The 23931-nt window shown below is 41.9% G+C and overlaps 1 protein-coding gene across 1 annotated transcript in view; it reads right to left on the reverse strand.

The window, feature by feature from the left end:
• The window catches only part of LOC126161918 (alpha-1,2-mannosyltransferase ALG9), a 117800-nt gene that overhangs the window by 77846 nt on the left and 16023 nt on the right, over positions 1–23931 (reverse strand). The window contains exons 4-6 of the mRNA XM_049918087.1: positions 18427–18540; positions 1910–2020; positions 1611–1698 (exon numbers count right to left, since the gene is read on the reverse strand). Coding sequence (XP_049774044.1) covers positions 1611–1698; positions 1910–2020; positions 18427–18540 — 313 coding nt within the window. The remainder of the gene's footprint in view (positions 1–1610; positions 1699–1909; positions 2021–18426; positions 18541–23931) is intronic.

Consider the following 23931-nt stretch of genomic DNA (forward strand, 5'->3'; position numbering starts at 1 on the left):
GGATTTTTCGAAATTCCATTCTCAAGGAATGAAACAGGGGACACAAGGGTTTTGAAAATATATCACTATTAAGGCAATTTGAAGCTAGACCTACGAAAATTGGTCTTTGGATTCTCAATCAGAAATAAAGAAATACATGTTTCAGTACTTTTGACAGTATTACGAAAAGGATAGCTGCTTCTTACCATATAGTGGAGATGATGAGTCGCAGGTCGGCACAACAAAAAGACTGGCAGAAAATGAGCTTTCAGCCAACAATGCCTTCATCCAAAGATAGATCACACATACACACACACTCAATGCAAACAGAACTCACTCACACATGACCGCAGTCTCTGGCTATTGAAGCCACACTCAGTAATTTTGGAAATTTAACCCCTATGGGGATGAAGTAGTGGGTGAAAACTCGTTCTTAAAGAAATACTAAAGTGTTTTCAAAGCTACATCTAAGAAAATTGGTACAAATAAAAAACAGCTTATTGCAAATTCAGCCCCTCTGGGGCTGATATTTGGGATGAAAGTTTTTATGGAAATATTTCATTATGCAATCATTTTTTAAGCTAAACCTATGAAAATTTGTATTTGGCTTCTCTGTTAAAACAACAAAAAAATGCATTTCACTATTTTTGGACATTTATCCTTTTAGGGGATGAAATAGGGGTGATATGTATTATGAAAATATTTCATTATGAAAGCATTTTTAAAACTGAATCTAAGAAAATTTATATCTAGCTTCTCGGCTAGGAATTAAAATAATAATAATAATAATAAACACTTGTGCCAGTGTTTCTGGAAATTCAATCCCTAAAGGGGCAAAACATAGAAAGGAAGTTTTTATGCAAATATTTCATTATGAAAGCATTTCTAAAACCAAATCTCTGAAAATTTGTATTTGGCTTCTCAATAAAGGGGGAAAAATATGTTTTTCATTATTTTTTGGAAATTCAATCACTAAGGGGGTGAAATAGGGAACAAAAATTTTTGTGATAATATTTTGTTACTAGTATATTAAAACATTTGTAAAGCAAAATCTATGAATATTGGTATGGGACTTCTAAGGAAATATTTGTTACAGGATGACAGTTTCTATGGAAATACCAGCGACAAGAAGTCGAAAGACATGATTAGCAAAGACCTCTGATTCAGCTAACAGAGTTGCTTTCTGGTCAAAAGTACATTCAGAAAATACCATGCTTCTATGGCCATAATAAGTGTGAAAAGTTTTGAAGATGTTGCAGTTTGTGAACAACATAAAAATTTGTTAAAAGTAAACAAAAAAATCTGTGTAGATCAAACAATCTGCATGCGGAAAGAAACTGGCACTAGTCTCGTGCTCCCATAAAGATTTTGAACATGCTTTCTTTACAGTTAAACATCTGGTCAGGCTCAATCACTAGTTAGAAGGTATCATTAGAGACTCCTAAAACTAATAGTCTAAGTAAAAATTTATTCTGTTGACTTTCTCCAAAAAAATATTTGCTCTAAAGAGTTCTCTTGTGTGTATCAACTTCTAGAAATAGCAATTAAAGTGCAAGTGTTTACAATGTAGAAGTGTTTGATTTTAAATGACAGAGAATGGAATAAGTAGTAGTTACATAATTAATATTTACCAAAATAACTGCAACGGATATTCCACTCCACTGTATGAATTTCACGACATCTTTTCGCCGGAAAACAATGTCCAGTGCAATGGGAACACTACAGAAAAATTGGTCAAATCACCATTCTCCATTGTTGAAGCTCATTATAGGAAATAATTACATATATAAACACATACTTCATATTCTGAAATAATAACAATAGCAGCAACAGTAAGAACATTAACAGAAAAATGACAATAATAGTATTAAACAACAACAATATATTAATACATAAGTAGCACACCCTGTTGTTAGTGCTTTATACTCACCCTAGCAGCCCTGCAAATGGCCAGCTTATAAATGAGGAGATTGCTGTAGCAAAAATGGCTAGTTCATACTTCCTTTGATACCATGCACCAAGAGAGACCATAGTCATATACCTGAAATGCAAAGAACATATAAATCACCAAAAAATGACGTCTGCTCATCATATAGTCATAGTTTATGGCCCTTATACAATTTAGTTTTGGAGTAAGGCACAGCTTAGAGCCAGGCCAAAATATTAGGCATAATGGCTGCTGCCACAGTTATGTATTGCAAAACTCTATTTAAATTTCAAGTAATGCATTTCTTTCACATGGGGGCGGACTCTTCTGTGAATGGCTCAATGTTTATGCTCCATACACTACGAATGTGACAAACCTATTCCACATTCATTTCACTGCCTGCTGGTGGGATATCCTCTTTACCACTTGGCAGGGATACAATGGGATTGATGATAGATCAGAGCTGTAACACAGATATCCCCACTGAAACACACATAGGAGGTGATACCTGAACTGTTACATCAGTCATCCGTCCATTGAATGATGGTAACACGGGAGGGGGGGGGGGGGGGGTATAGATGGGGCTTCCTCAAAGGATACCATTAACACGACCTTCATCTGCATCTGAGTTTTAAAATATATGACCAGTCATTCCAATTCAGAGTTTGATGCTGGGTGAAAAGGGGCACTGGTCAGGTCATCATGCCATTTTTTGGCAAAACTGGCAGAACTCAGATGTCAAAAAGAGAGTCCCATTGTTGGACACTATCATTCACAGTGTGTCCTCTATTGCAAAGATATTGGACAGGGACTGGACTGTTGCAGTGGTAGTTGTGGAAGTCACTCTGGCCATAAGAGGAAAATCAGAGAGGGCATCTACTACCAGATGTCACACTGTGCCTTTAAATTGTCTGATTGAATCAAAGTGTACCCACTCCCGTGGATGTACTGGCTTGAACCATGGCAAAAAGCCCTGCACTAGATCACACTGATTTTGCACAAATGTGTATCAGAACTGTACAGCTCATTCAGTCTGCACATCTATCCCTGGCCAGTAAACATGACACATTTTCATGGCCTTCATACAACTCATTCCTGATTGCCTGCAATGCAGGAGGTGGATGATATGGGGTCAGCACCCAGGTGATGTTACAATTTTGGACACTGCATCCCCCACAGCCATAAACAGGATGCCATCAATGGCATTAAGGTGGTGTCAGAAGGAGAAGTAAATTCTCAAAGTGGAGTCCGAGCACTTGACAATACACTCCAAGCCAATCCTGCTGAACTGACATCATCACCTCTGAAGAAGGAGGCCCACTCATCTAGCCTTCATGACATCATCATAAGCTGTGATTGTAAACCTGGCAAGAGAATGCATTACATGTCCATTTATCGAAAAGTAAGCAGTCTTCTACTTACTGAAATAGTGGTCCACTGGGAGACCTGGTAAGGTGAGACTGCGAAGTATGTTGTAATTATAACTGCTGAGAAACAATGCCTAACTCTGAAGCCACTGTTCTCTCAAGGAGTTTCAACTCTGGACCAAACATGGTGATCAGCAGACTATGATCAGTTAGTAAATGGAAATTGCTGCCATACAGAAATATATGGAACTCTCTTTTACCCTACACATTATGGTCAAGGCTTCTTTCTCGATAAGAGAATAATTTTTCTTTTCTTTATGGGACAGCATGTCATCAATGCCAAACACTGACATGTCTGCGGCTAACATAATACTTCTTCCAGATTCAATGCATTATTTCAAGGTAGCAAATGCTCTCTAATAGGCGTTAGGCTATACAAATTTAATCCTTTTATGTGAAAGATTTCGTGAGGGGCAAATGAGGACCATTCTGGGTATGCATTTTCTGTAATAATTTATTTTCCAGGTAGAGTTTGTAGTTCTTAAAGATTCCAGAAAGTAGACTTTAATTTGTTTATACAGTTGTAAGCCCAGAGCTTATCAAACAAAGAATGTAAATTGACAAGCTGTTGCCCCCTCGTAGCTTTACTCACAGTTATGTCATCTAAGTAGTTAACATGCACAAGCACACAATGCAAGAGTCGTTCTAAACACCATCAGAAAATTGTGGGCGCACTTGCAATGTCAAGTGGCAGTGAATTGTAAAAATACAACCCAAAAGGCATGTTTATCAGATATAAAGCAGAATGCCAGTTTTTAAAAAAAGTAGTAAACACTTGAAAAATTTGCCAGCAGTTTGTTCGGGAGCCCTTGAAATGGCCCCAGATAGAGACTGCTCTTTGAGTACATGATAGATGAATCCACTAAGTGGTGCTCAAAGTAAAATTCAAACAGGTGCAGAACATTTTCACAAATGGTAAAATCTGGGATACAGTGATGTGCGACTTCTCCTGGAAGTTGCAAGCTGATGAATTCCAGAACAGAAAATCCAACATAAGCAATATACAAATAGTCCCAGATGTATCCAAAATGAAATACAACTCCACAATAAGGTAATCAACACAATACTATAATTGTGTATACCAGAGTGCTCCATGTACATTATGTGAAGTGGTTTCCCTAGCTGTAGAGCATACTTATTTAAAGCAGCCAAGAAATTAAAGGTTTCTCTCATCTTAGACATAAGACTCTACTGGTGTGGCTCAAGGCCCCTCATCCACTCCTACTGAGATGACTAATCAACTTCACCTCCATATCACTGCACACTGGTGGGATATACTCATCACTACTTGGCAACTATATGCAACTCACACTTGCATCCCCCCCATGAACCATGGACCTTGCCACTGGTGGGGAGGCTTGCGTGCCTCAGCGATGCAGATGGCCGTACCGTAGGTGCAACCACAACGGAGGGATATCTGTTGAGAGGCCAGACAAACATGTGGTTCCTGAAGAGGGGCAGCAGCCTTTTCAGTAGTTGCAGGGGCAACAGTCTGGATGATTGACTGATCTGGCCTTGTAACATTAACCAAAACGGCCTTGCTGTGCTGGTACTGCGAACGGCTGAAAGCAAGGGGAAACTACAGCCGTAATTTTTCCCGAGGACATGCAGCTCTACTGTATGATTAAATGATGATGGCGTCCTCTTGGGTAAAATATTCTGGAGGTAAAATAGTCCCCCATTCGGATCTCCGGGCGGGGACTACTCAGGAGGACGTCGTTATCAGGAGAAAGAAAACTGGCGTTCTACAGATCGGAGCGTGGAATGTCAGATCCCTTAATCGGGCAGGTAGGTTAGAAAATTTAAAAAGGGAAATGGATAGGTTAAAGTTAGATATAGTGGGAATTAGTGAAGTTCGGTGGCAGGAGGAACAAGACTTTTGGTCAGGTGATTACAGGGTTATAAGTACAAAATCAAATAGGGGTAATGCAGGAGTAGGTTTAATAATGAATAAAAAAATAGGAGTGCGGGTTAGTTACTACAAACAGCATAGTGAACGCATTATTGTGGCCAAGATAGACACAAATCCCATGCCTACTACAGTAGTACAAGTTTATATGCCAACTACCTCTGCAGATGATGAAGAAATAGATGAAATGTATGACGAGATAAAAGAAATTATTCAGGTAGTGAAAGGAGACGAAAATTTAATAGTCATGGGTGACTGGAATTCGTCAGTAGGAAAAGGGAGAGAAGGAAACATAGTAGGTGAATATGGATTGGGGGGAAGGAATGAAAGAGGAAGCCGCCTTGTAGAATTTTGCACAGAGCATAACTTAATCATAGCCAACACTTGGTTCAAGAATCATAAAAGAAGGTTGTATACCTGGAAGAATCCTGGAGATACTAGTAGGTATCAGATAGATTATATAATGGTAAGACAGAGATTTAGGAACCAGGTTTTAAATTGTAAGACATTTCCTGGGGCAGATGTGGATTCTGACCACAATCTATTGGTTATGAACTGCAGATTGAAACTGAAGAAACTGCAAAAAGGTGGGAATTTAAGGAGATGGGACCTGGATAAACTGAAAGAACCAGAGGTTGTAGAGAGTTTCAGGGAGAGCATAAGGGAACAATTGACAGGAATGGGGGAAAGAAATACAGTAGAAGAAGAATGGGTAGCTCTGAGGGATGAAGTAGTGAAGGCAGCAGAGGATCAAGTAGGTAAAAAGACGAGGGCTAATAGAAATCCTTGGGTAACAGAAGAAATATTGAATTTAATTGATGAAAGGAGAAAATACAAAAATGCAGTAAATGAAGCAGGCAAAAAGGAATACAGACGTCTCAAAAATGATATCGACAGGAAGTGCAAAATGGCTAAGCAGGGATGGCTAGAGGACAAATGTAATGATGTAGAGGCTTGTCTCACTAGGGGTAAGATAGATACTGCCTACAGGAAAATTAAAGAGACCTTTGGAGAGAAGAGAACCACTTGTATGAATATCAAGGGCTCAGATGGCAACCCAGTTCTAAGCAAAGAAGGGAAGGCAGAAAGGTGGAAGGAGTATATAGAGGGTTTATACAAGGGCGATGTACTTGAGGACAATATTATGGAAATGGAAGAGGATGTAGATGAAGATGAAATGGGAGATAAGATACTGCGTGAAGAGTTTGACAGAGCACTCAAAGACCTGAGTCGAAACAAGGCCCCGGGAGTAGACAACATTCCATTTGAACTACTGATGGCCTCGGGAGAGCCAGTCATGACAAAACTATACCATCTGGTGAGCACGATGTATGAGACAGGCGAAATACCCTCAGACTTCAAGAAGAATATAATAATTCCAATCCCAAAGAAAGCAGGTGTTGACAGATGTGAAAATTACCGAACTATCAGTTTAATAAGTCACAGCTGCAAAATACTAACGCGAATTCTTTACAGACGAATGGAAAAACTGGTAGAAGCCAACCTCGGGGAAGATCAGTTTGGATTCCGTAGAAATGTTGGAACACGTGAGGCAATACTGACCTTACGACTTATCTTAGAAGAAAGATTAAGAAAAGGCAAACCTACGTTTCTAGCATTTGTAGACTTAGAGAAAGCTTTTGACAATGTTAACTGGAATACTCTCTTTCAAACTCTGAAGGTGGCAGGGGTAAAATACAGGGAGCGAAAGGGTATTTACAGTTTGTACAGAAACCAGATGGCAGTTATAAGAGTCTAGGGGCATGAAAGGGAAGCAGTGGTTGGGAAAGGAGTAAGACAGGGTTGTAGCCTCTCCCCGATGTTATTCAATCTGTATATTGAGCAAGCAGTAAAGGAAACAAAAGAAAAATTCTGAGTAGGTATTAAAATTCATGGAGAAGAAGTAAAAACTTTGAGGTTCGCCGATGACATTGTAATTCTGTCAGAGACAGCAAAGGACTTGGAAGAGCAGTTGAACGGAATGGACAGTGTCTTGAAAGGAGGATATAAGATGAACATCAACAAAAGCAAAACGAGGATAATGGAATGTAGTCAAATTAAATCGGGTGATGCTGAGGGAATTAAATTAGGAAATGAGACACTTAAAGTAGTAAAGGAGTTTTGCTATTTAGGGAGTAAAATAACCGATGATGGTCAAAGTAGAGAGGATATAAAATGTAGACTGGCAATGGCAAGGAAAGCGTTTCTGAAGAAGAGGAATTTGTTAACATCGAGTATAGATTTCAGTGTCAGGAAGTCGTTTCTGAAAGTATTTGTATGGAGTGTAGCCATGTATGGAAGTGAAACATGGACGATTAATAGTTTGGACAAGAAGAGAATAGAAGCTTTCGAAATGTGGTGCTACAGAAGAATGCTGAAGATAAGGTGGGTAGATCACGTAACTAATGAGGAGGTATTGAATAGGATTGGGGAGAAGAGAAGTTTGTGGCACAACTTGACTAGAAGAAGGGATCGGTTGGTAGGACATGTTTTGAGGCATCAAGGGATCACAAATTTAGCATTGGAGGGCAGTGTGGAGGGTAAAAATCGTAGAGGGAGACCAAGAGATGAATACACTAAGCAGATTCAGAAGGATGTAGGTTGCAGTAGATACTGGGAGATGAAGAAGCTTGCACAGGATAGAGTAGCATGGAGAGCTGCATCAAACCAGTCTGAGGACTGAAGACCACAACAACAACAACTTGCATCTTTACTTCCCATTTCTTCAATTATATTTAACCTTCCTGTGGAGAGAGGCAGTTATTCTTAAGACTATTTATTTATCAATTTATTTACAAGTCACATATACTTTTCAATTTTGCTTCTTTGCACTGCCTCCACATTCTTATATTTGGTCACTAAGTTAACATGTTTTTTGGGTCATTCATGCCTCTTTCTCCTCTGATTTCACCATGCCTACAGGGGCTGCATGATCTTAATTTTGCCTCACTAAATCACATTCCTCTTCTATTGACACAGAACTGTTATTGAATTTGGTTGATTTAATCGTTACTGATTGATTGAATTTGCACTTCAGCTAATTATTTAATACACCTTTTTCTCAAACATCTGTTCTTTTATTGAGCTGAAACTTACAGTGAAAATAAGATAGTAATTACTATGAAGTTTTAGAAGGCACAATAAAGTATAAAAATTTTTTAGAGAAAAGTTGAAGAATAATCAATCCTAAAATACCAAAAAAATCTTCATTACTCCTTCTAAGCAATGAGGTGTACCTATGCAGAATACACTGAAAAAGCATTTTTTAAGACAATATAGTTTTGGGAAAAGAATACTGTTCTCTCAAACACTTCAATGCATTCGGCTCTAGCCAATTTTACAATATTGTGGTTAGCATGTTGCATCCTTTTTAGGAGTGTCATAGAGAGATGGCAAAATAAAAGCAAATTTACTACTTCTGACTACCAGAACACATGGAGGTCATGCAGTAACATAATAATGGAAAAACCACAAGCAATTGTAAGAGTGAATACCACAATTCCCTGTACAGTTGAGGTGTCAAACAGTTAATATGCATTTGCAGTTGTGTTGAATGGAATGGATGAAAGAAACACAGGAGAGGGGAGGGGAAGGTACGTATGAAGGTGTGGGAGGGAAAGGGCTAGGGGTGTACAGGAAGAGAGGCACCAAGGGAAAGAGATAAAAATGTAACACCAGGAAGGTCACTCCAGTGCAGCAAAGGATGTCATATGCATTTAACAATGAAACAGGCAGTGTTTGTTAGGCAATGAGGGAGGCAAGAGGATGAGAAGAGCTGTAAAGAGAAAGAGGGAGCACATAGAAGAACAGTGGGGATGTAGATAAATAGGTGGGAGAATGAAACTTAAGTAAATTACTGAGGAGCAGCTGGTGAAGGGATGAGGAGGGCAGGCACAGAATAAGGGGTTGGAGGTGGCTCTGTAGCAGGGGATAGTGAAGATTGTGGGATCAAAGTATGTGCTGTTTGGGTAATTCCCCCAGTTGCATACTGAAGGAAAATCTTCATCCATTGTTCTGCTGGTGGCACTCCACCTCTTCTCTCCCCTGTGTCTTTATCGCAATCCATTCAACATTTTCTTTGTTGAAACAATATAGAGTTGTATAATGCTCTTCAGGTGGACACTGACATGGTCTGTGGCATTTTTCATGGCATATACATGCTGCTCGTTGAGCTATATTTGCACTTAGCAAATGTGTGTGCACCACTGACCAGTCTTCACATTTTGGAAACTATAGCTACCAGAATGTAATCAGAGCTTCTCTTTATTCATACAATTTATCTCATGCTGAAGCCAGAGCTCAAGATGAAGGAAAAGCTTCTTTCTCCCTCTTGGTTCATATTTTATTCATGAATTCTAAAGCTTAAGCTTTGAAATTTGAAGGAAAAGCATTTGCTTCACTTTGTTCACATGGCCTGTTGGTCGGTCGGTTGGTTGGTTAGTTTAAAAGAGAGGGGGAGGGACCAAACTGCTACGTCATCAGTCCCTCGTTCTGATTAAAATAATTCCACTAGGGTGGGATTAAAAAAAGCAAGACTTAGAAAACAAAGCTGGAAGAAAGAAGAAAACTGCAAGAATGACAGAAAGGCAACAAATGCTAAAATGGACAACATCGGACAAGAAAACCACAGAGTGATGCAAGAAACACGTAGAAGAGATCAAAACAAGAGAGCAGATTACCGTGGCTGGCTGACCATGAGAATAAAAAGGAGAAGCCAGCCACTCTGCAACACATTAAAACCTCCACCATAAAAGCACTAGGGTGGGGGACACAGAGGGACAAAGGACATGTGCTAAAACTTAGGTCAAAAGATAAAAACCCATCCTCATGAATACAACGTAAAACTAAAGCTGCTGTTGAGGCATTGTTGCCCAACACCGAAGGTAGGGTGCTGGGAAAGTTAAAAGTCCCCCGCAGAGCTGCTAAAAGTGGGCAGTCCAGCAAGAAGTGGACAACCATCATTTGTGAGCCACAGCAACACTGAGGTGGGTCTTCGTGACGGAGGAGGTAACCATGTGTTAGCCACATTTGGCCAATGCAGAGCCAGCAGAGGACAACTGATTCCCTGTGAGAGAACCGTATGGAATACTTCCACACTTTTGTAGTCTCCTTAATGCAATGCAATTTGTTGTGCATACTGTTATGCCATTCTGTCTCCCAAAGGCAAAAAAACCCTGCAGGATAAGACACAATGCAGGTCAGTTGCAGAGATGCCCATCTCCAGAAGCCATTTCCGCATAGTCTGTTTGGCCAGCCTGTTGGCAAGTTCGTTGCCTAGGATTCCGACGTGTCCTGAATAGACGCTACCACAGGATGGCAAGGGCAGCACTGGTCGAGAGCTTGTAGGTTGCTCAAGGAGTCAGTACACAGGAGAAATGACTCACCAGGGCATGAGTGGATGTGCTCAACAGCACGAGATATGGGCGCCAGCTCTCCAGTGAAAACACTGCAGCCATCTGGCAAGAGTGCTGCTCAATATGTCCTCCATGAACACACGCACAGCCTACATGACCATCAGCCATCAAGCCGTCTGTGTAAACCACTTCATTGCCCTGGTACATGTCGAGAATCGAGAGGAAGTGATAGCAGAGAGCCGCAGGGTTAACAGAGTCCTTAGGGCCATGCAAAAGGTCCAGAAGAATCTGCAGCCTAGGTGTACACCATTGAGGTGTACGTGAATGGACCTTGAGGAGAGGTGGTAATGGGAAGGACTCCAGTTCAGATAGAAGGGACCGGATGCAAAACACAATCGAAAGCCCTGACATGGGCCGCCGATGCGGGAGATGAACCTCCGCGGTTGGGAAAAGGAGATGGTAATTTGGATGCGCAGGGAATTATGAACATGTGCAACGTAACTGGCAAGCAGTTGTGCATGCCTAGCCTTCAATGGAGGGACTCCGGCCTCCACCAGGACACTGTGTCATCGACTTGTTCTAAAAGTTCCCGTCGCTAGGCGAAAGCCACAGTGGTGCACTGGGTTGAGTAAACGCAACACTGATGGTGCCGCCAAACTGTAAACCAGACTCCCATAGTCAATGCGGGATTGAAAAAGGGCTCTGTAGAGCTGCAGCAGTGTAGAGCGATCTGCACCTCAGTTGGTGTTGCTCAGGTAGCGGATTGCACTGAGGTGCCGCCAGCACTTCCACTTAAGCTGACGAAGGTGAGGTAGCCAAGTCAATTGGGCACTGAAAATCAGTCCTAAGAATTGATATGTCTCCACTTCAGTGAGTGGATTGTCATTAAGGTAAAGTTCTGGTTCTGGATGAACGGTGCGAAGCCGACAGAAATGCTCGACACACGACTTTGAGGCTAAAAACTGGAAGCTGTGGGCTAGAGCCCATGACTGGACCTTGTGAATGGCTCTCTGTAGGCGCCGCTCAGCAACACCAGTACTGGAGGTGCAGCACAAATGCAAAAGTCATCCGCATATAGAGACGGTGAGACTGACGGCTGCTAATAGCCACTAAAAATACAGAGACACTCAATACGGTGCCACAGAACCCCATTTTCCTGAATACAGGGGGAGGGGGGGGGCAGGGGGGGAGGAGGGGGAACTATGGGAGGCACCGACTTGGACACGGGAAGTATGGAGCAACAGGATGTTTTGAATAAAAATTGGGAGCGGGCCCCAGAAACCCCCCCCCCCCCTCACACAATGTGGCAAGGATATGATGTCGCCAGGTCATGTTGTATACTTTACGTAAGTCAAAAAAGACGGCAACCAGATGTTGGTGTCTGGAAAAGGCTGTTCAGATGGCAGACTTGAGGGACAAAAGATTATCGGTGGTAGAGTGACCCTGGTGAAAGCCGCCTTGACATGGAGCCAGTAGGCCACGTGACTTCAGGACCCAACCCAACCGCCGACACACCATATGTTCCAGCAGCTTGCAATGGTGAGGCTGATGGGCCAGTAGCTATCCACATCAAGCAGGTTTTAACCGGGTTTGAGCACCACAATCATGGTGCCGCTTTTAGTTAGATGAGAGATGTTTAGTCATCTGACTGTGAATCCAATCTGACCCAGGAGCTGTGTCAGGGCAATGTGAAAGGGCGTGGAGGACTCCCACTCTGTAAATGAGGTGTCATAGGGTCCACTGTGGTATGTAGTGAAAGAGAGGACTTTCTTTTCCATCTACAGTTTCTGGGTGCGACGCAGAGGCTCGAGCATAGTGCTCAGCAAAGTGCTCGGCAATTGTGTTTGCATCGGTAGATAACACGCCATTGATGTTAATGCCAGGGACACCTGTTGGGGTCTGGTACCCAATAACACGTCTGATATTCATCCATACTTGGGAAGATAATGTATGGCATCCAATGGTTGACACGTACCCCTCCCAACACTCCTGTTTCCATTGTTTTATAAGCTGGTGAACATGTGCATGGAGCCGCTTAAAGGCAATTAGGTGCTCTAGGGAAGGGTGCCACTTATGTGGCTGTAGAGCTCGTTGACGCTCTTTAATTGCCTCAGCGACTTCCGGCAACCCCGAAAGGACTGTCTTTTGCCAGGGGTACCCTAAAGAACAAGGGATCGCATTTTCCGCCACAGAAATTATAGTTGTAGTGACCTGCACAACGACAACATTGATGGCACCATGTGGGGGAGATTCAGCAGTGACAGCAGAGGTGAAGGCTTCCCTGTCTGCCTTGTTTGAAGCCCATCTGGGTAGGCATCTGGGGGCATGACGCCGGGGGAGTGACAGCAAGACCACACAGGTCATCATGTGCTCTCCTGTGGATAAATGGGAGAAGGCCAGGACTGCAAACCGAGAGATCAAAGACCTAATATGTGCCATGTGCCACAATGAAATGTGTGGAGGCACCTGTATTTAAGAAGCAGAGGTTGAGTTGTGACATTAAATTTTCGACCTCCCAACCTTGGCCAGTAAGCATGGCGCCACCACACAAGTGTATGCACATTAAAATCTCCCAAAAGTAGGAAAGGTTTAAGGAGTTGATCAATCAGTGCAGCCAATACGTTCATGGATGGACTACTGCACCATCTGCAGGAAGATATACACTGCAGACAGTTATTTCCTGTGTCGTCCTTATCCTGACAGCCACAGCTTCAAGAAGGGTTTGAAGGGGCACAGGTTCACTATATACTGAGTTCAGGACATAGATGTAAACTCCACCTGACACACTATTACAGTCACTAATGGTTCCTGTAATATCCCTTGTAGCCACGGAGGGCAGGGGTGTGCATTGCTGGGAACCAGGTTTCGTGGAGGGCAATGCAGAAGGCAGGTGTAAAGCTTAACAGTTGCCGTAGCTCAGCAAGATGGTGGAAAAAGCCACCGCAATTCCACTGGAGGATTACGTGATCATGAGACTGGGAAGGTATGAAACACTCAATGCGGCAGTCTACGCCTCAGGGTCACCTGCTGCCACCAGATGAGTACCTGTGCGATCAACATCCATTGTGTCTGAGGGCCCAGAGAGATCTAGGTCATCAGCAGATGCCAGAATCTCCACCTCATCCTCAGACACAGAGCTTGTAGGTAGTGGTGGTGTGGGTGCCACTGCAGTGCCTTGTTTCTTTGGGGTCTTTTTCTTTTTAGGTTTATCTCACTGCTCCTTCTGTTTGTCTGGCTGGGACTGAGGGACTGAGGGGACTGAGGAGGACCGTGAAGCCCTACCTGTGGTTGCTTCAGCCACTGGCACTTGTCAGCTTTGCCACTGGTAGCAACCTGGGAAGGGAGTGACCCAAGGGATCCCTTCCTGGTGAGAGGAGCCGAAGAAGCATCACATCGGGGGAGGGATATATTACTTTATGTCACAGTGGTAGACCACCACCTTGACCTTCTCAGGTAATGTGTCACCCTTGAAGGCCAAGATGAAGGCACTGGTGGCAATCTGATTATCCCTCAGACCCTGGTGGACGCGCCGGACGAAATGGACACCTTGTCGCTCTAAATTGGCATGCAGCTCATCGTCAGACTGCAAAAGAAGATCCCTGTGAAATATGATACCCTGGACCATATTTAAAAAACAAACATCCCCCAGCTTGTCGCAGAGGAGTAGTGCCCGTGACTGGGCAGAGGATGCTGTTCCGATCACGACCGACCCTGACCACATTTTGTACAAGCCCTCCACCACCCCAAACTTGTCCTCTAAATGCTCAATGAAAAACTGAGGTTTCATTGACAAGTAAGGTTCCCCATCAACTCTCGTACATATGAAGTACCGGGGTGAATAAGCTTCGCTGCCATCCTTAGCCTGGTGTTCCTCCCATGGTGTGGCTGCGAGGGGGGGGGGGGGGGGGGGGGGGAATGATTTGGGGTCACATTTCTTAGCATTGAAGTTTGACCTTGTCCTGCTTAGAAACTGCTCATGTTTGACCACCAGCAAGAGATGACGTACTACACTTCATGGTGTGTCATCCAGCTGCAGCAAAGGCCATCCTGCAGTTCCGATGCCCCAGGGTGATGGGCATCTACTCCTTGGTATATGTGGGGAGTTAGTGGCGTAGGCATCAGCAGAGCAATCCCTGTGTGGCCAGGGGGCTACAACCAACAGGGTACATGGAGGCCCCACCACAACAGACTGGTTACCGTGCTGGACATCGGGCACAAAGGACCTAAGAAGTCAATTATCGTTGGCAGTGCAGATAGCAATACTGCACAGAGGATGGAGGAAAATGCACCTCGCCCAACAGCTGGAGAATGAACGGAAGTGCTGATCCACATCGGCGAAGGATGCAAGTCGTCTCAGCGCATGATGGACACTATGCACCATGTAAGGCGCCCTTCCCCAATTGGCTTGCTCTCCGGGAAAATTTTGAAAAATGGAGCTTAAAACCTACAGAGGACATTCACATAAAGGCCGAAACATGAGAGACTCCTTTTAGTCACCTTTTACAACAGGCAGGACAAGGGCAAAGCTGCAGTTGTATTGCACAAGCAGGCTTACACTTGAAAGGTGCAGTGTTTACTGTCCGATTCAGGGCATTGCAAGATCAGTGCTGACCCTACAAAAAGTGTTAAGAGAAAGATTGACAACATCCTGAAGAAAAGTTTCTTGTTGCAGAGCCTTAAATCTTACTGAGGTGTCTCCTCTAGATTATATAGCTTTCCAAATATCCACAAGTAAGGGGCTCCTCTTAGGCCTGTTGTGACTAACATTAGTGCTCTGACAAACCATGTAGCAAAACACTTACTACTATGAAATGAATGAAGTCACTGAGCCATGACACGCTACGGGCACATCAATGTGCACACCATCACGCTGCTGTCTTCAAGTCAATTATAAACAAAGAAATTAAGAGTGGCAAGGAGTGGATGTCACAAAGAATAAACTGAAAGTAGTTGCTTGCACCTCCATTCTTGATGGCCCCCGTGTACTTGCTGGCTACAATTTTAATTTTAGTATTGTTAATAATGGTACTTTTAGTCATGGTAACGGCTGGTTTACTGCTGCCATTGTAAGAACTGGTAGTAGATCAGTGTGAGCATCACATTAAGAGCCTGGTGGATTCATTGTGTTGATTACAGGAATTGCAATGAATGAACACTGATATTTTAGTAATTTTTTATGAGGTCTCTCTCTCTCTCTCTCTCTCTCTCTCTCTCTCTCTCTCTCTCTCTTCACATTCCTTTATCTGATTCATTATGGTTAATTGAGATGTTCGGTATTGAATTACTGAATCTATTTTGACATGTGTTTACTTCCACCTACCTTTTATTCAATGAGAAGTACTATGAAAAGACAGACGGAGTTGCAATGGGAAGCCCGTTGTCACCATTATTGACAGTTTGTTTACAGAGGACTTTGAGGAATGTGCCTTGGAGTTGGTGGCATTGAAACCTGCATATTTTTTTCAGATATGTAGATTACACTTTTGTTGTTTGGTCGCATGGTAGTGAGAATTTAAATTGCTGTATAGAACATCTGAATTCAATCAACCTGAATATTAATATCATGATGGAGTTGGGAAAGAATGGATCCCCCGATGTGTTGGTACATTGGAACATGCTGTTTATAGGAAATCAACTCAAATTGACTTTTTTCTACAGGCTGATAGTTGTCACCAACTCGCTCAGTGTGAAGGGATGCTTTGTACATTGTTTCACAGGGCTCATGTCATCTGAGACCCTGAAAGTTTGTCAGCTGAGTTAGCCCATCTCAAAGCCAGCTTCCGTCAGAATGGTTATAGTGAAAAAGACACGTCAATATGCTTTGCACTATCGACCAGCCATGGACAGGTTGAGTGCTGATAACAACAATGTGTCCTTTTAGGATCCATAAAGGATGACATTGGTTTGCATTAAGGTATGTGTCCATCATATTTATTGCAGTCATGGCATGTCATATACTGGTCAGGCCATCAAGGGCAGTGGAGAACTCGTACATTGAGCATAAGCATCACATACGCTTACAACAGCTGAGTAAATCTGTTACTACAGAACATTGTTTGCACTGATCATCCTATGGACTGTAATTTGGAGATTCTGGCATGTATTCCCAGTTACCTGAATAGTGTTATTAAGAAAGCATTGAGATTAAATTAATATATGATCTTAGAAATAGAGATTAAGGTTTTTGCTCAAATTCTACATTGAATCCTGCTCTCTCCCTTGACAAAAACAGAGGGACAGAGCTTTGTGTGTGTGTGTGTGTGTGTGTGTGTGTGTGTGTGTGTGTGTGTGTTTTATATCCTTGCAAATATATTATGTATATTTCCAGCTTTCTTGCTGCATTTATGCCATGAAAATGACAGGGTGGTCACCTGTCGAAATATCAGTGGTCGTCAAGGACATCACCTGGTAACAGTCCTGTAAGTTGTTTGAACGTTTTATACGCTGGGAGAAACTCATGTTTCACATATTCCACAGTTGTGAGAACCTCACAGTAAATTCCTTATGTCTATTTCCATGCAAACCTTTGATATTTTACAAGGTGTACACCCTCCTACCATCTTCTTTATTGCATTGACATGCAGTTAGGAACTTATGAAATGTACAACAAATGTTCGTTGATCTAAACTTTTGAGACTGGATTAATAAAAAATAGAAAAAAGGATAAGAAGCTGGTTTTAAGCTTCAGGTGTTCTACATTGGCTCTCCCCAGATAAGTGCAACACATGGAACATTCATACAAAACATTCCACTTTTGGCACATTGTTTAACTCATGTATCACATTGCTTTGAATGCCAGTTACATTGTCGAAGCATTGACCATTCATATGAATTTCTGCACTGTTTTGTTTTGTGATATGTTCATACTGATAGCTCAAAGTCTTGTCATCAACGATGATTTTTTCCAGAAAAAAATTGTCCCTGTTTTGGTTTCAATCCAATTGGAGCACATTGGGCACCCAAGTGTCTTCATATTTTTTCAGGAGTCAATATGTGTGGGACAAGCTTTGTACACACTCTTATCTTCTTCAAAATATTCTGGAGAATTTATTAAACAATTGATTTAGAGATGTTGTTTCATTGCGATCTGTGACATAATGTTGATACAGTACAGTCACATGTCCACTACTTAGCACTGCAAGCTTACAGTCTGACTGTTCAAATGCACATCCATGGTTTACAGCAGTTTGTGCAAGCTGCCACCATTGTACTGTGCTGATGTTGCTTATACACCAGGAATAAAACCAGTCTCAGAACATTTTGGATAGATGGTGTATGTTAATACTTCAGAGCTGCAGGTAGATCTCAGGATATACCAATCATGTCAGCCAAGTATATATTTAAAAATGTAAGTCATCATCATCATCAGCAGCAGCAGCAGCAGCAGCAACAACACCAGCCAATTTACACTGATTCCCACATAAAGGCCTCCTGTAGACTTTTCTGTGCATTATTGTCTTCAGCTATACACATTTATATTGTTCTTGCATGTCTTTTAATGTCATCTACTCAGTTTCTATCAGGTCATTGTCCTGATCTTTCCTTACTCTTAGAATCCAGCAGAGAATTATTTTCATTCCTCTTCCATCATTTTACTTGGCAAATGTCCTACCAACCTCCATTTCATTTTCATTAATTAATGAGGCAATTGCTCACAATTTTATTGACACTATATCTAGATGCATATGAATAACATAATGTATTTCATCAAGGGATAAGCTTTTCATTAGAACTACACATAAAAACAGTTATGACTCATTGACGTTTTGAGTATATTAAGAGAAATACTACATACGTTCAAATGCAACATTTGTTCTAATTTTTACTCACATTGAAAAGGTAGAGGGCAGGAATGCTGTGCTAGAAATAAACATTCCTGCACTAAATATCATAAATGCCAACATAAGACGACCAATCTGGACTCCAAATTCACGGCAAACGCTCCTGAAAAGGAAAATCCACAACTAAAACACAAACATGAATTAAATTTTAGCTTGTCATTCTTAAATATTGGCTTATTATCCCTAACGAAATGGTATACTCAATGATAAGTGTGAAATGTTACAAAACTCCTATGAATTAAAATATAAAAAGATGCTTGATTGGGGAAAAGTTATAACTGTTATTGTTTCTGCATGTTTCTGGCCATTAATATATATTCTTACACTTAGTGTTGATTTTTTTCTTTTCTTTGTTTATAATTCACAACATATCATGACTGACTTAATCTTTTTTGCATGACATTTCAACTGATAACAGAGCTTGTTTCTCTCACATTCAATGTCTCACTTGCTGACAGAGAGAGAGAGAGAGAGAGAGAGAGAGAGAGAGAGAGAGAGAGAGAGAGATCCTAGAAAACCCAAAACCATCAAAAAGAGACAGTCCAGAATGAATCTTTGATTCTGAAGCAGTGTGTGAAGTGTTCTGAAATTTCCTGGCAGATTAAAATTGTGTGCAGTCTGGGTCTGAAACCTGAAACCTTACCTTTCACAAGAGAAATGGCTCAGCCACAACACAGAGGAATCTTTCCAGAATGAATCTTTCAGTGTGCAGTGGAGTTGCATCTTTTTGAAACTTCCTGGCACATTAGAGTTGTTATGCCATTTCTCCATAATAACATTTGTTTCAGTAGTGCTAGACACACAAGGTCTGTGGGAGAGCTTCTGTAAATTTTGCAATATGAGAGAGACGTATGACAGAAGTAAAACCAAGCGGACAGGTCATAAGTCATGCCTGTATATCTCAGTTAGCAGAGCACCAGCTCTGAAAGGCATAGTTTTGGGTTCGAATCTCTGGCAGAACAAAGTTTTAGTCTGCCATACAGTTTCAAAACAGACCACATGATGCTACTGAGTGAAAGATTTGTTCTGGAAACAAACCCCTGCACTGTGGCTTTCTCATTTCTCAGCAACATCCTTCACTGCAGGTGTACTGGTACTATTAGGTACACAAGAAAACTTCTATGAATTTTAGAAAGTAGGAAAGGGATACTGGTCAAATTAAAGCTGTGGTGGTGAGTTATGAGTTTTACCTTGATAGCTCAGTTAGTGAAGCATTGCCCACAAAGGATAAGGTTCTGGATTCGAGACCCAGGCCACCACAATGTTTCAATCTGCCATGAAGTTTCAAATACAAATATGGGGAAGAAACAGTCTTGGTTGCAGGGTTGTAAGTATTATTTATTTACCAATGACACATTTCGTCTGATTCAAGCATCTTCAGATTGGGTGATATTAGATAATGTTAGACACTGGCGATACCAAGCATACGAAATATCCCATGTGCCTAACACCATCTAACAACAGCCAATCTGATGATTCATGAATCAGATTAAACATGTCACTGATAAATAAATAATAATTACAACCCTGCAACCAAGACTGCTTGTTTCTTCATCATAAATTACTGGTTGCTGTACCATCCCCACTATGAGTTGGAAAAAGTTTTCAAATAGAAATATGTTTTGATTTCTCCTGTTCTATATCAGACTGTTCCAGCACTACCACATGAAACAAGAGCATACACAGGCCCCTGTCAGCTTGTCACAGCCAGATGCAGCTAGTATACGCTACCCATAAGGCAGCCCTACTGCATGTGTTCTGCACATGCAAGAGGTGCTTGGCCATCCCTGCCAGCTGCCAGGGCATCTACAATCACACACACTACAGCCAGACTCTCTCACTACCAGCCCCTCAGTTCCCACAGGTGCCCAGCAGCATGTGGGCCAGCAATCACACCTAAACAGCCTGTTCTATAGCATATCACCACAATTTTCTATATTTACATACATGAGTAACTGAATTAGACATTTGCCTTGTGGCATATAGCAGCTCTATCATCCTGTTGACGGCAACAGTGCATCACTGCATGGTTTTCACATGAGATACCAAGCATGTTGCCAAGCCATCCAAACCTACAAAAACTCCACTTCTGCCCACAAATCATGGAGTTTGCTATTGTCCAAATCACGCATATCTAGCGTGACAGTTTCCCAGAAGCAAACACTAGAAAGAGGTCGTATGACTTGATAAGCATGTAAAAGTTCATTCATGACTGTGGACTGATACACGAACGATTATGATGCAATTAGGTAGAAATGGAGTTGATGTATTGTCTTGCTGAAAGTAGATTACCTGTTGGCTGCTGTAAACAAGCAAAGATACACATAATATCAGAAAACAGGTCCTGACCATTTGCCAGTGAGTTGCTGGTACGCATATCAGTGGCCTCATTTCATCTCGTGTAAGTAACCTACACACAAGAACACATCCACTACCTACCTAAACAGTACCATGTTGCCAAGTGAGTGGCAGCACCCCACATGTAGTTTTCAACATATCATATTCTGCCATTGATGTCATCCATTGTCTATTGTAGCTCGTTAGTCTAGATAACTTTTACCCATGCTACAAGGGTGCAATAGTGGAGTTCCTGTGGATACACTAATCTCCATTCCCAGTAACATGTGCTGAGTACAGGTGCACAAATAAGGTTTAAGAAGATGGTGATTCTACATGTCATAGCTGTTCACCAGTTACTGTCACCTATAATTGGATTGGAGAGTGGTTTCCTGCATGATGCCCCATCTATCTGTTGTTAAAATCTGTGACGTTCAATGGTGACACCTCTGATCAAAACATTGTTTCTCACAACAAATGAATCTAACAGCACCACCTTTCTCTGAACTGAGATCCTAATGGTACTCGTACAGTCTCAATGGGGACAAGTAGAAAGATAAGTGCCTCCATGCCCACAGAGGCAGGGTATGGCACACATCTGAAACCCACAATTGTTGTGTTGATATTGAACTTGTTCACTCTGGCCTTATTGACACACTGATGGCCAGTATCTGGTACGATTACATCTTATTCACAACTGCTCCATTTCCAATGTTAATGGGATGACATTTCTCTTTTTAAACCAATGTTTCTCTATTTGCCTCCCATCAAAAGTAGCCTGAAAGCTAAAATGACTTAATATTTTCACTCTTAGCTTCAATATTTCACATTCTCCTGATAAATACAGAATTGAGGTCGATGTCTACCTTTTTATACAGGAGATGCAGAACTCCATCTAAGTGAAGTGTGTTATTCAGAGAACACAGATCCAAAATAGTCTTTCCCGAAATACCTTGCAAAGTGGGGATGGTAAAGAGGTGTGGTAATATGGAGGCAAAAATAGGGCAGAGAAGTACTAGGAGGTGGAGAGGGAGACAGATGGCTCTCAATGGCAGTGATTGAACTTTGGACTATTAATGGAAATAAAATATGTGGAGGGGGGGGGGAGAGAGAGGGGGGGGAAGGGCAGGGTGAGAGGGGGAGGGGGGAGAGAGGGGGGGAGGGAGTAAGAGGAAGAGAGGATAGGTGTCAGAGGAAGGATAGTCATGAGTATTGGAAGATATTAGTGTGATCTTCAACATCACTTCCCTTCAACTATATTGTTGGAGACTCCTGAACATGAGTTGGGTGCTTTTTTTCCACTAATTCCTCTCCTGTGCCCACCTCTTCATCTCAGAGTAGCACTTGCAACCAACATCCTCAGTTATTTGATTGATGTATTCCAATCTGTGTCTTCCTCACAGTTTTTTTTCCCCTCTACAGCTCCCTCTAGTACCATGGAAGTCATTCCCTGATGTCTTAACAGATGTTCTATCATCCTGTCCCTTCTCCTTGCCAGTGTTTTCCACATATTCCGTTCCTCTTCAGTTCTGTGCAGAACCTCCGTGTTCCTTACCTTACCAGTCCACATAGTTGTCAACATTCTCCTGTAGCACCACGTCTCAAATACTTTGATTCTCTTCTGTTCTGGCTTTACCACAGTCCATCTTTCACTACCATACAAGGCTGGGCTTCAGACGTACATTCTCTGAAATTTTTTCCTAAAATTACGGTCTCTGTTTGATAGTAGTAGACTTCTCTTGGCCAGGACTGCCCTTTTATCCAGTGCCAGTCTGCTTTTGATGTCCTCTTTGCCCCATCCGTCGTAAGTTATTTTGCTATGTAGGTAGCAGAATTCCTTAACTTCGTCTACTTCATGTCCATCAATCCTGATGTTAAGTTTCTTGCTGTTCTCATTCCTGCTACTTCTAATTACTTTTGTCTTTCTTTGATTTACTCTCAATCCAAATTCTGTGCCCATTAGATTGCTCATTCCCTTCAGCATATCATATAATTCTTCTTCACTTTCACTCAGGGCAGCAATGTCATCAGCAAATCGTATCATTGATATCCTTTCACCTTGAATTTTAATTCACTCCTGAATCTTTCTTTTATTTCCATCATCATCGGTTTTCCGATGTACAGATTGAACAGTAAAGGGGAATACCCCCCCCCCCCCCCCCCCACACACACACGTGCTCACGCAACTCACACACAATTGACCGCAGTCTCTGGCAGGTGAAGCCACACTAGGCTTCGGCTGAAAGAGACTGCAGTCATGTGTGTGCGAGTTGCGTTTTGTGTGTGTGTTTGGGGGGGGGGGGGGGGGGTGTCTATTTTCGATGTTGGCTGAATGCTTATTTATTTGTTACCGTCTTTTTGTTGTGCCTATGTGGGACTCAGCATCTCCCCTATTTTTCTCAGAATTTCGAACAGCCGCCACCATTTTACATTGTCGAACACTTCTTTCAAGTCAACAAATCCTATGAACATGTCTTTATTTTTCTTTAGTCTTGCTTCCATTATCAACCGCAATGTCAGAATTGCCTCTCTGGTGCCTTCACCTTTCATAAAGCATAACTGATTGTCATCTAGCACATCTTCAATTTTCTTTTCATTCTTCTGTATATTATTCTTGTCACCAACTTTTATGCATGAGCTGTTAAGCTCATTGGACGATAATTCTCACACTTGCTAGCTCTTGCAGTCTTTGGAATTGTGTGGACGATATTTCTCTGAAAGTCAGATGGTATGTCGTCAGACTCATGCATTCCACACACCAATGTGAATAGTCACTCTGTTGCCACTCCTCCCAATGATTTTAGAAATTCTGATGGAATGTTATTTATCCATTCTGCCTTATTTGATCTTAAGTCTTCCAAAGCTCTCTTAAATTATGATTCTAATACTGGATTCCCTGTCTCTTCTAAATAGACTCCTGTTTCTTCTTCTATCACATTAGACAAATCTTCCCCCTCATAGAGGCCTTCAATGTACTCTTTCCACCTACTCACTCTCTTCCCTGAATTTAAAAGTGGAATTCCCATTGCACTCTTACATTGCTTCTAATATCACAGAAGGTTGTTTTGACTTTCCAGTATGCAGAGTCGTTCCTTCTGACAATCATATCTTTTTTGATTTCGCCACATTCTTCGTGCAGCCATTTTGTCTTAGCTTC

The sequence above is a fragment of the Schistocerca cancellata genome, chromosome 2, assembly GCF_023864275.1.
Source record: "Schistocerca cancellata isolate TAMUIC-IGC-003103 chromosome 2, iqSchCanc2.1, whole genome shotgun sequence".
In the NCBI taxonomy this organism is placed as follows: Eukaryota; Metazoa; Arthropoda; class Insecta; order Orthoptera; family Acrididae; genus Schistocerca; species Schistocerca cancellata.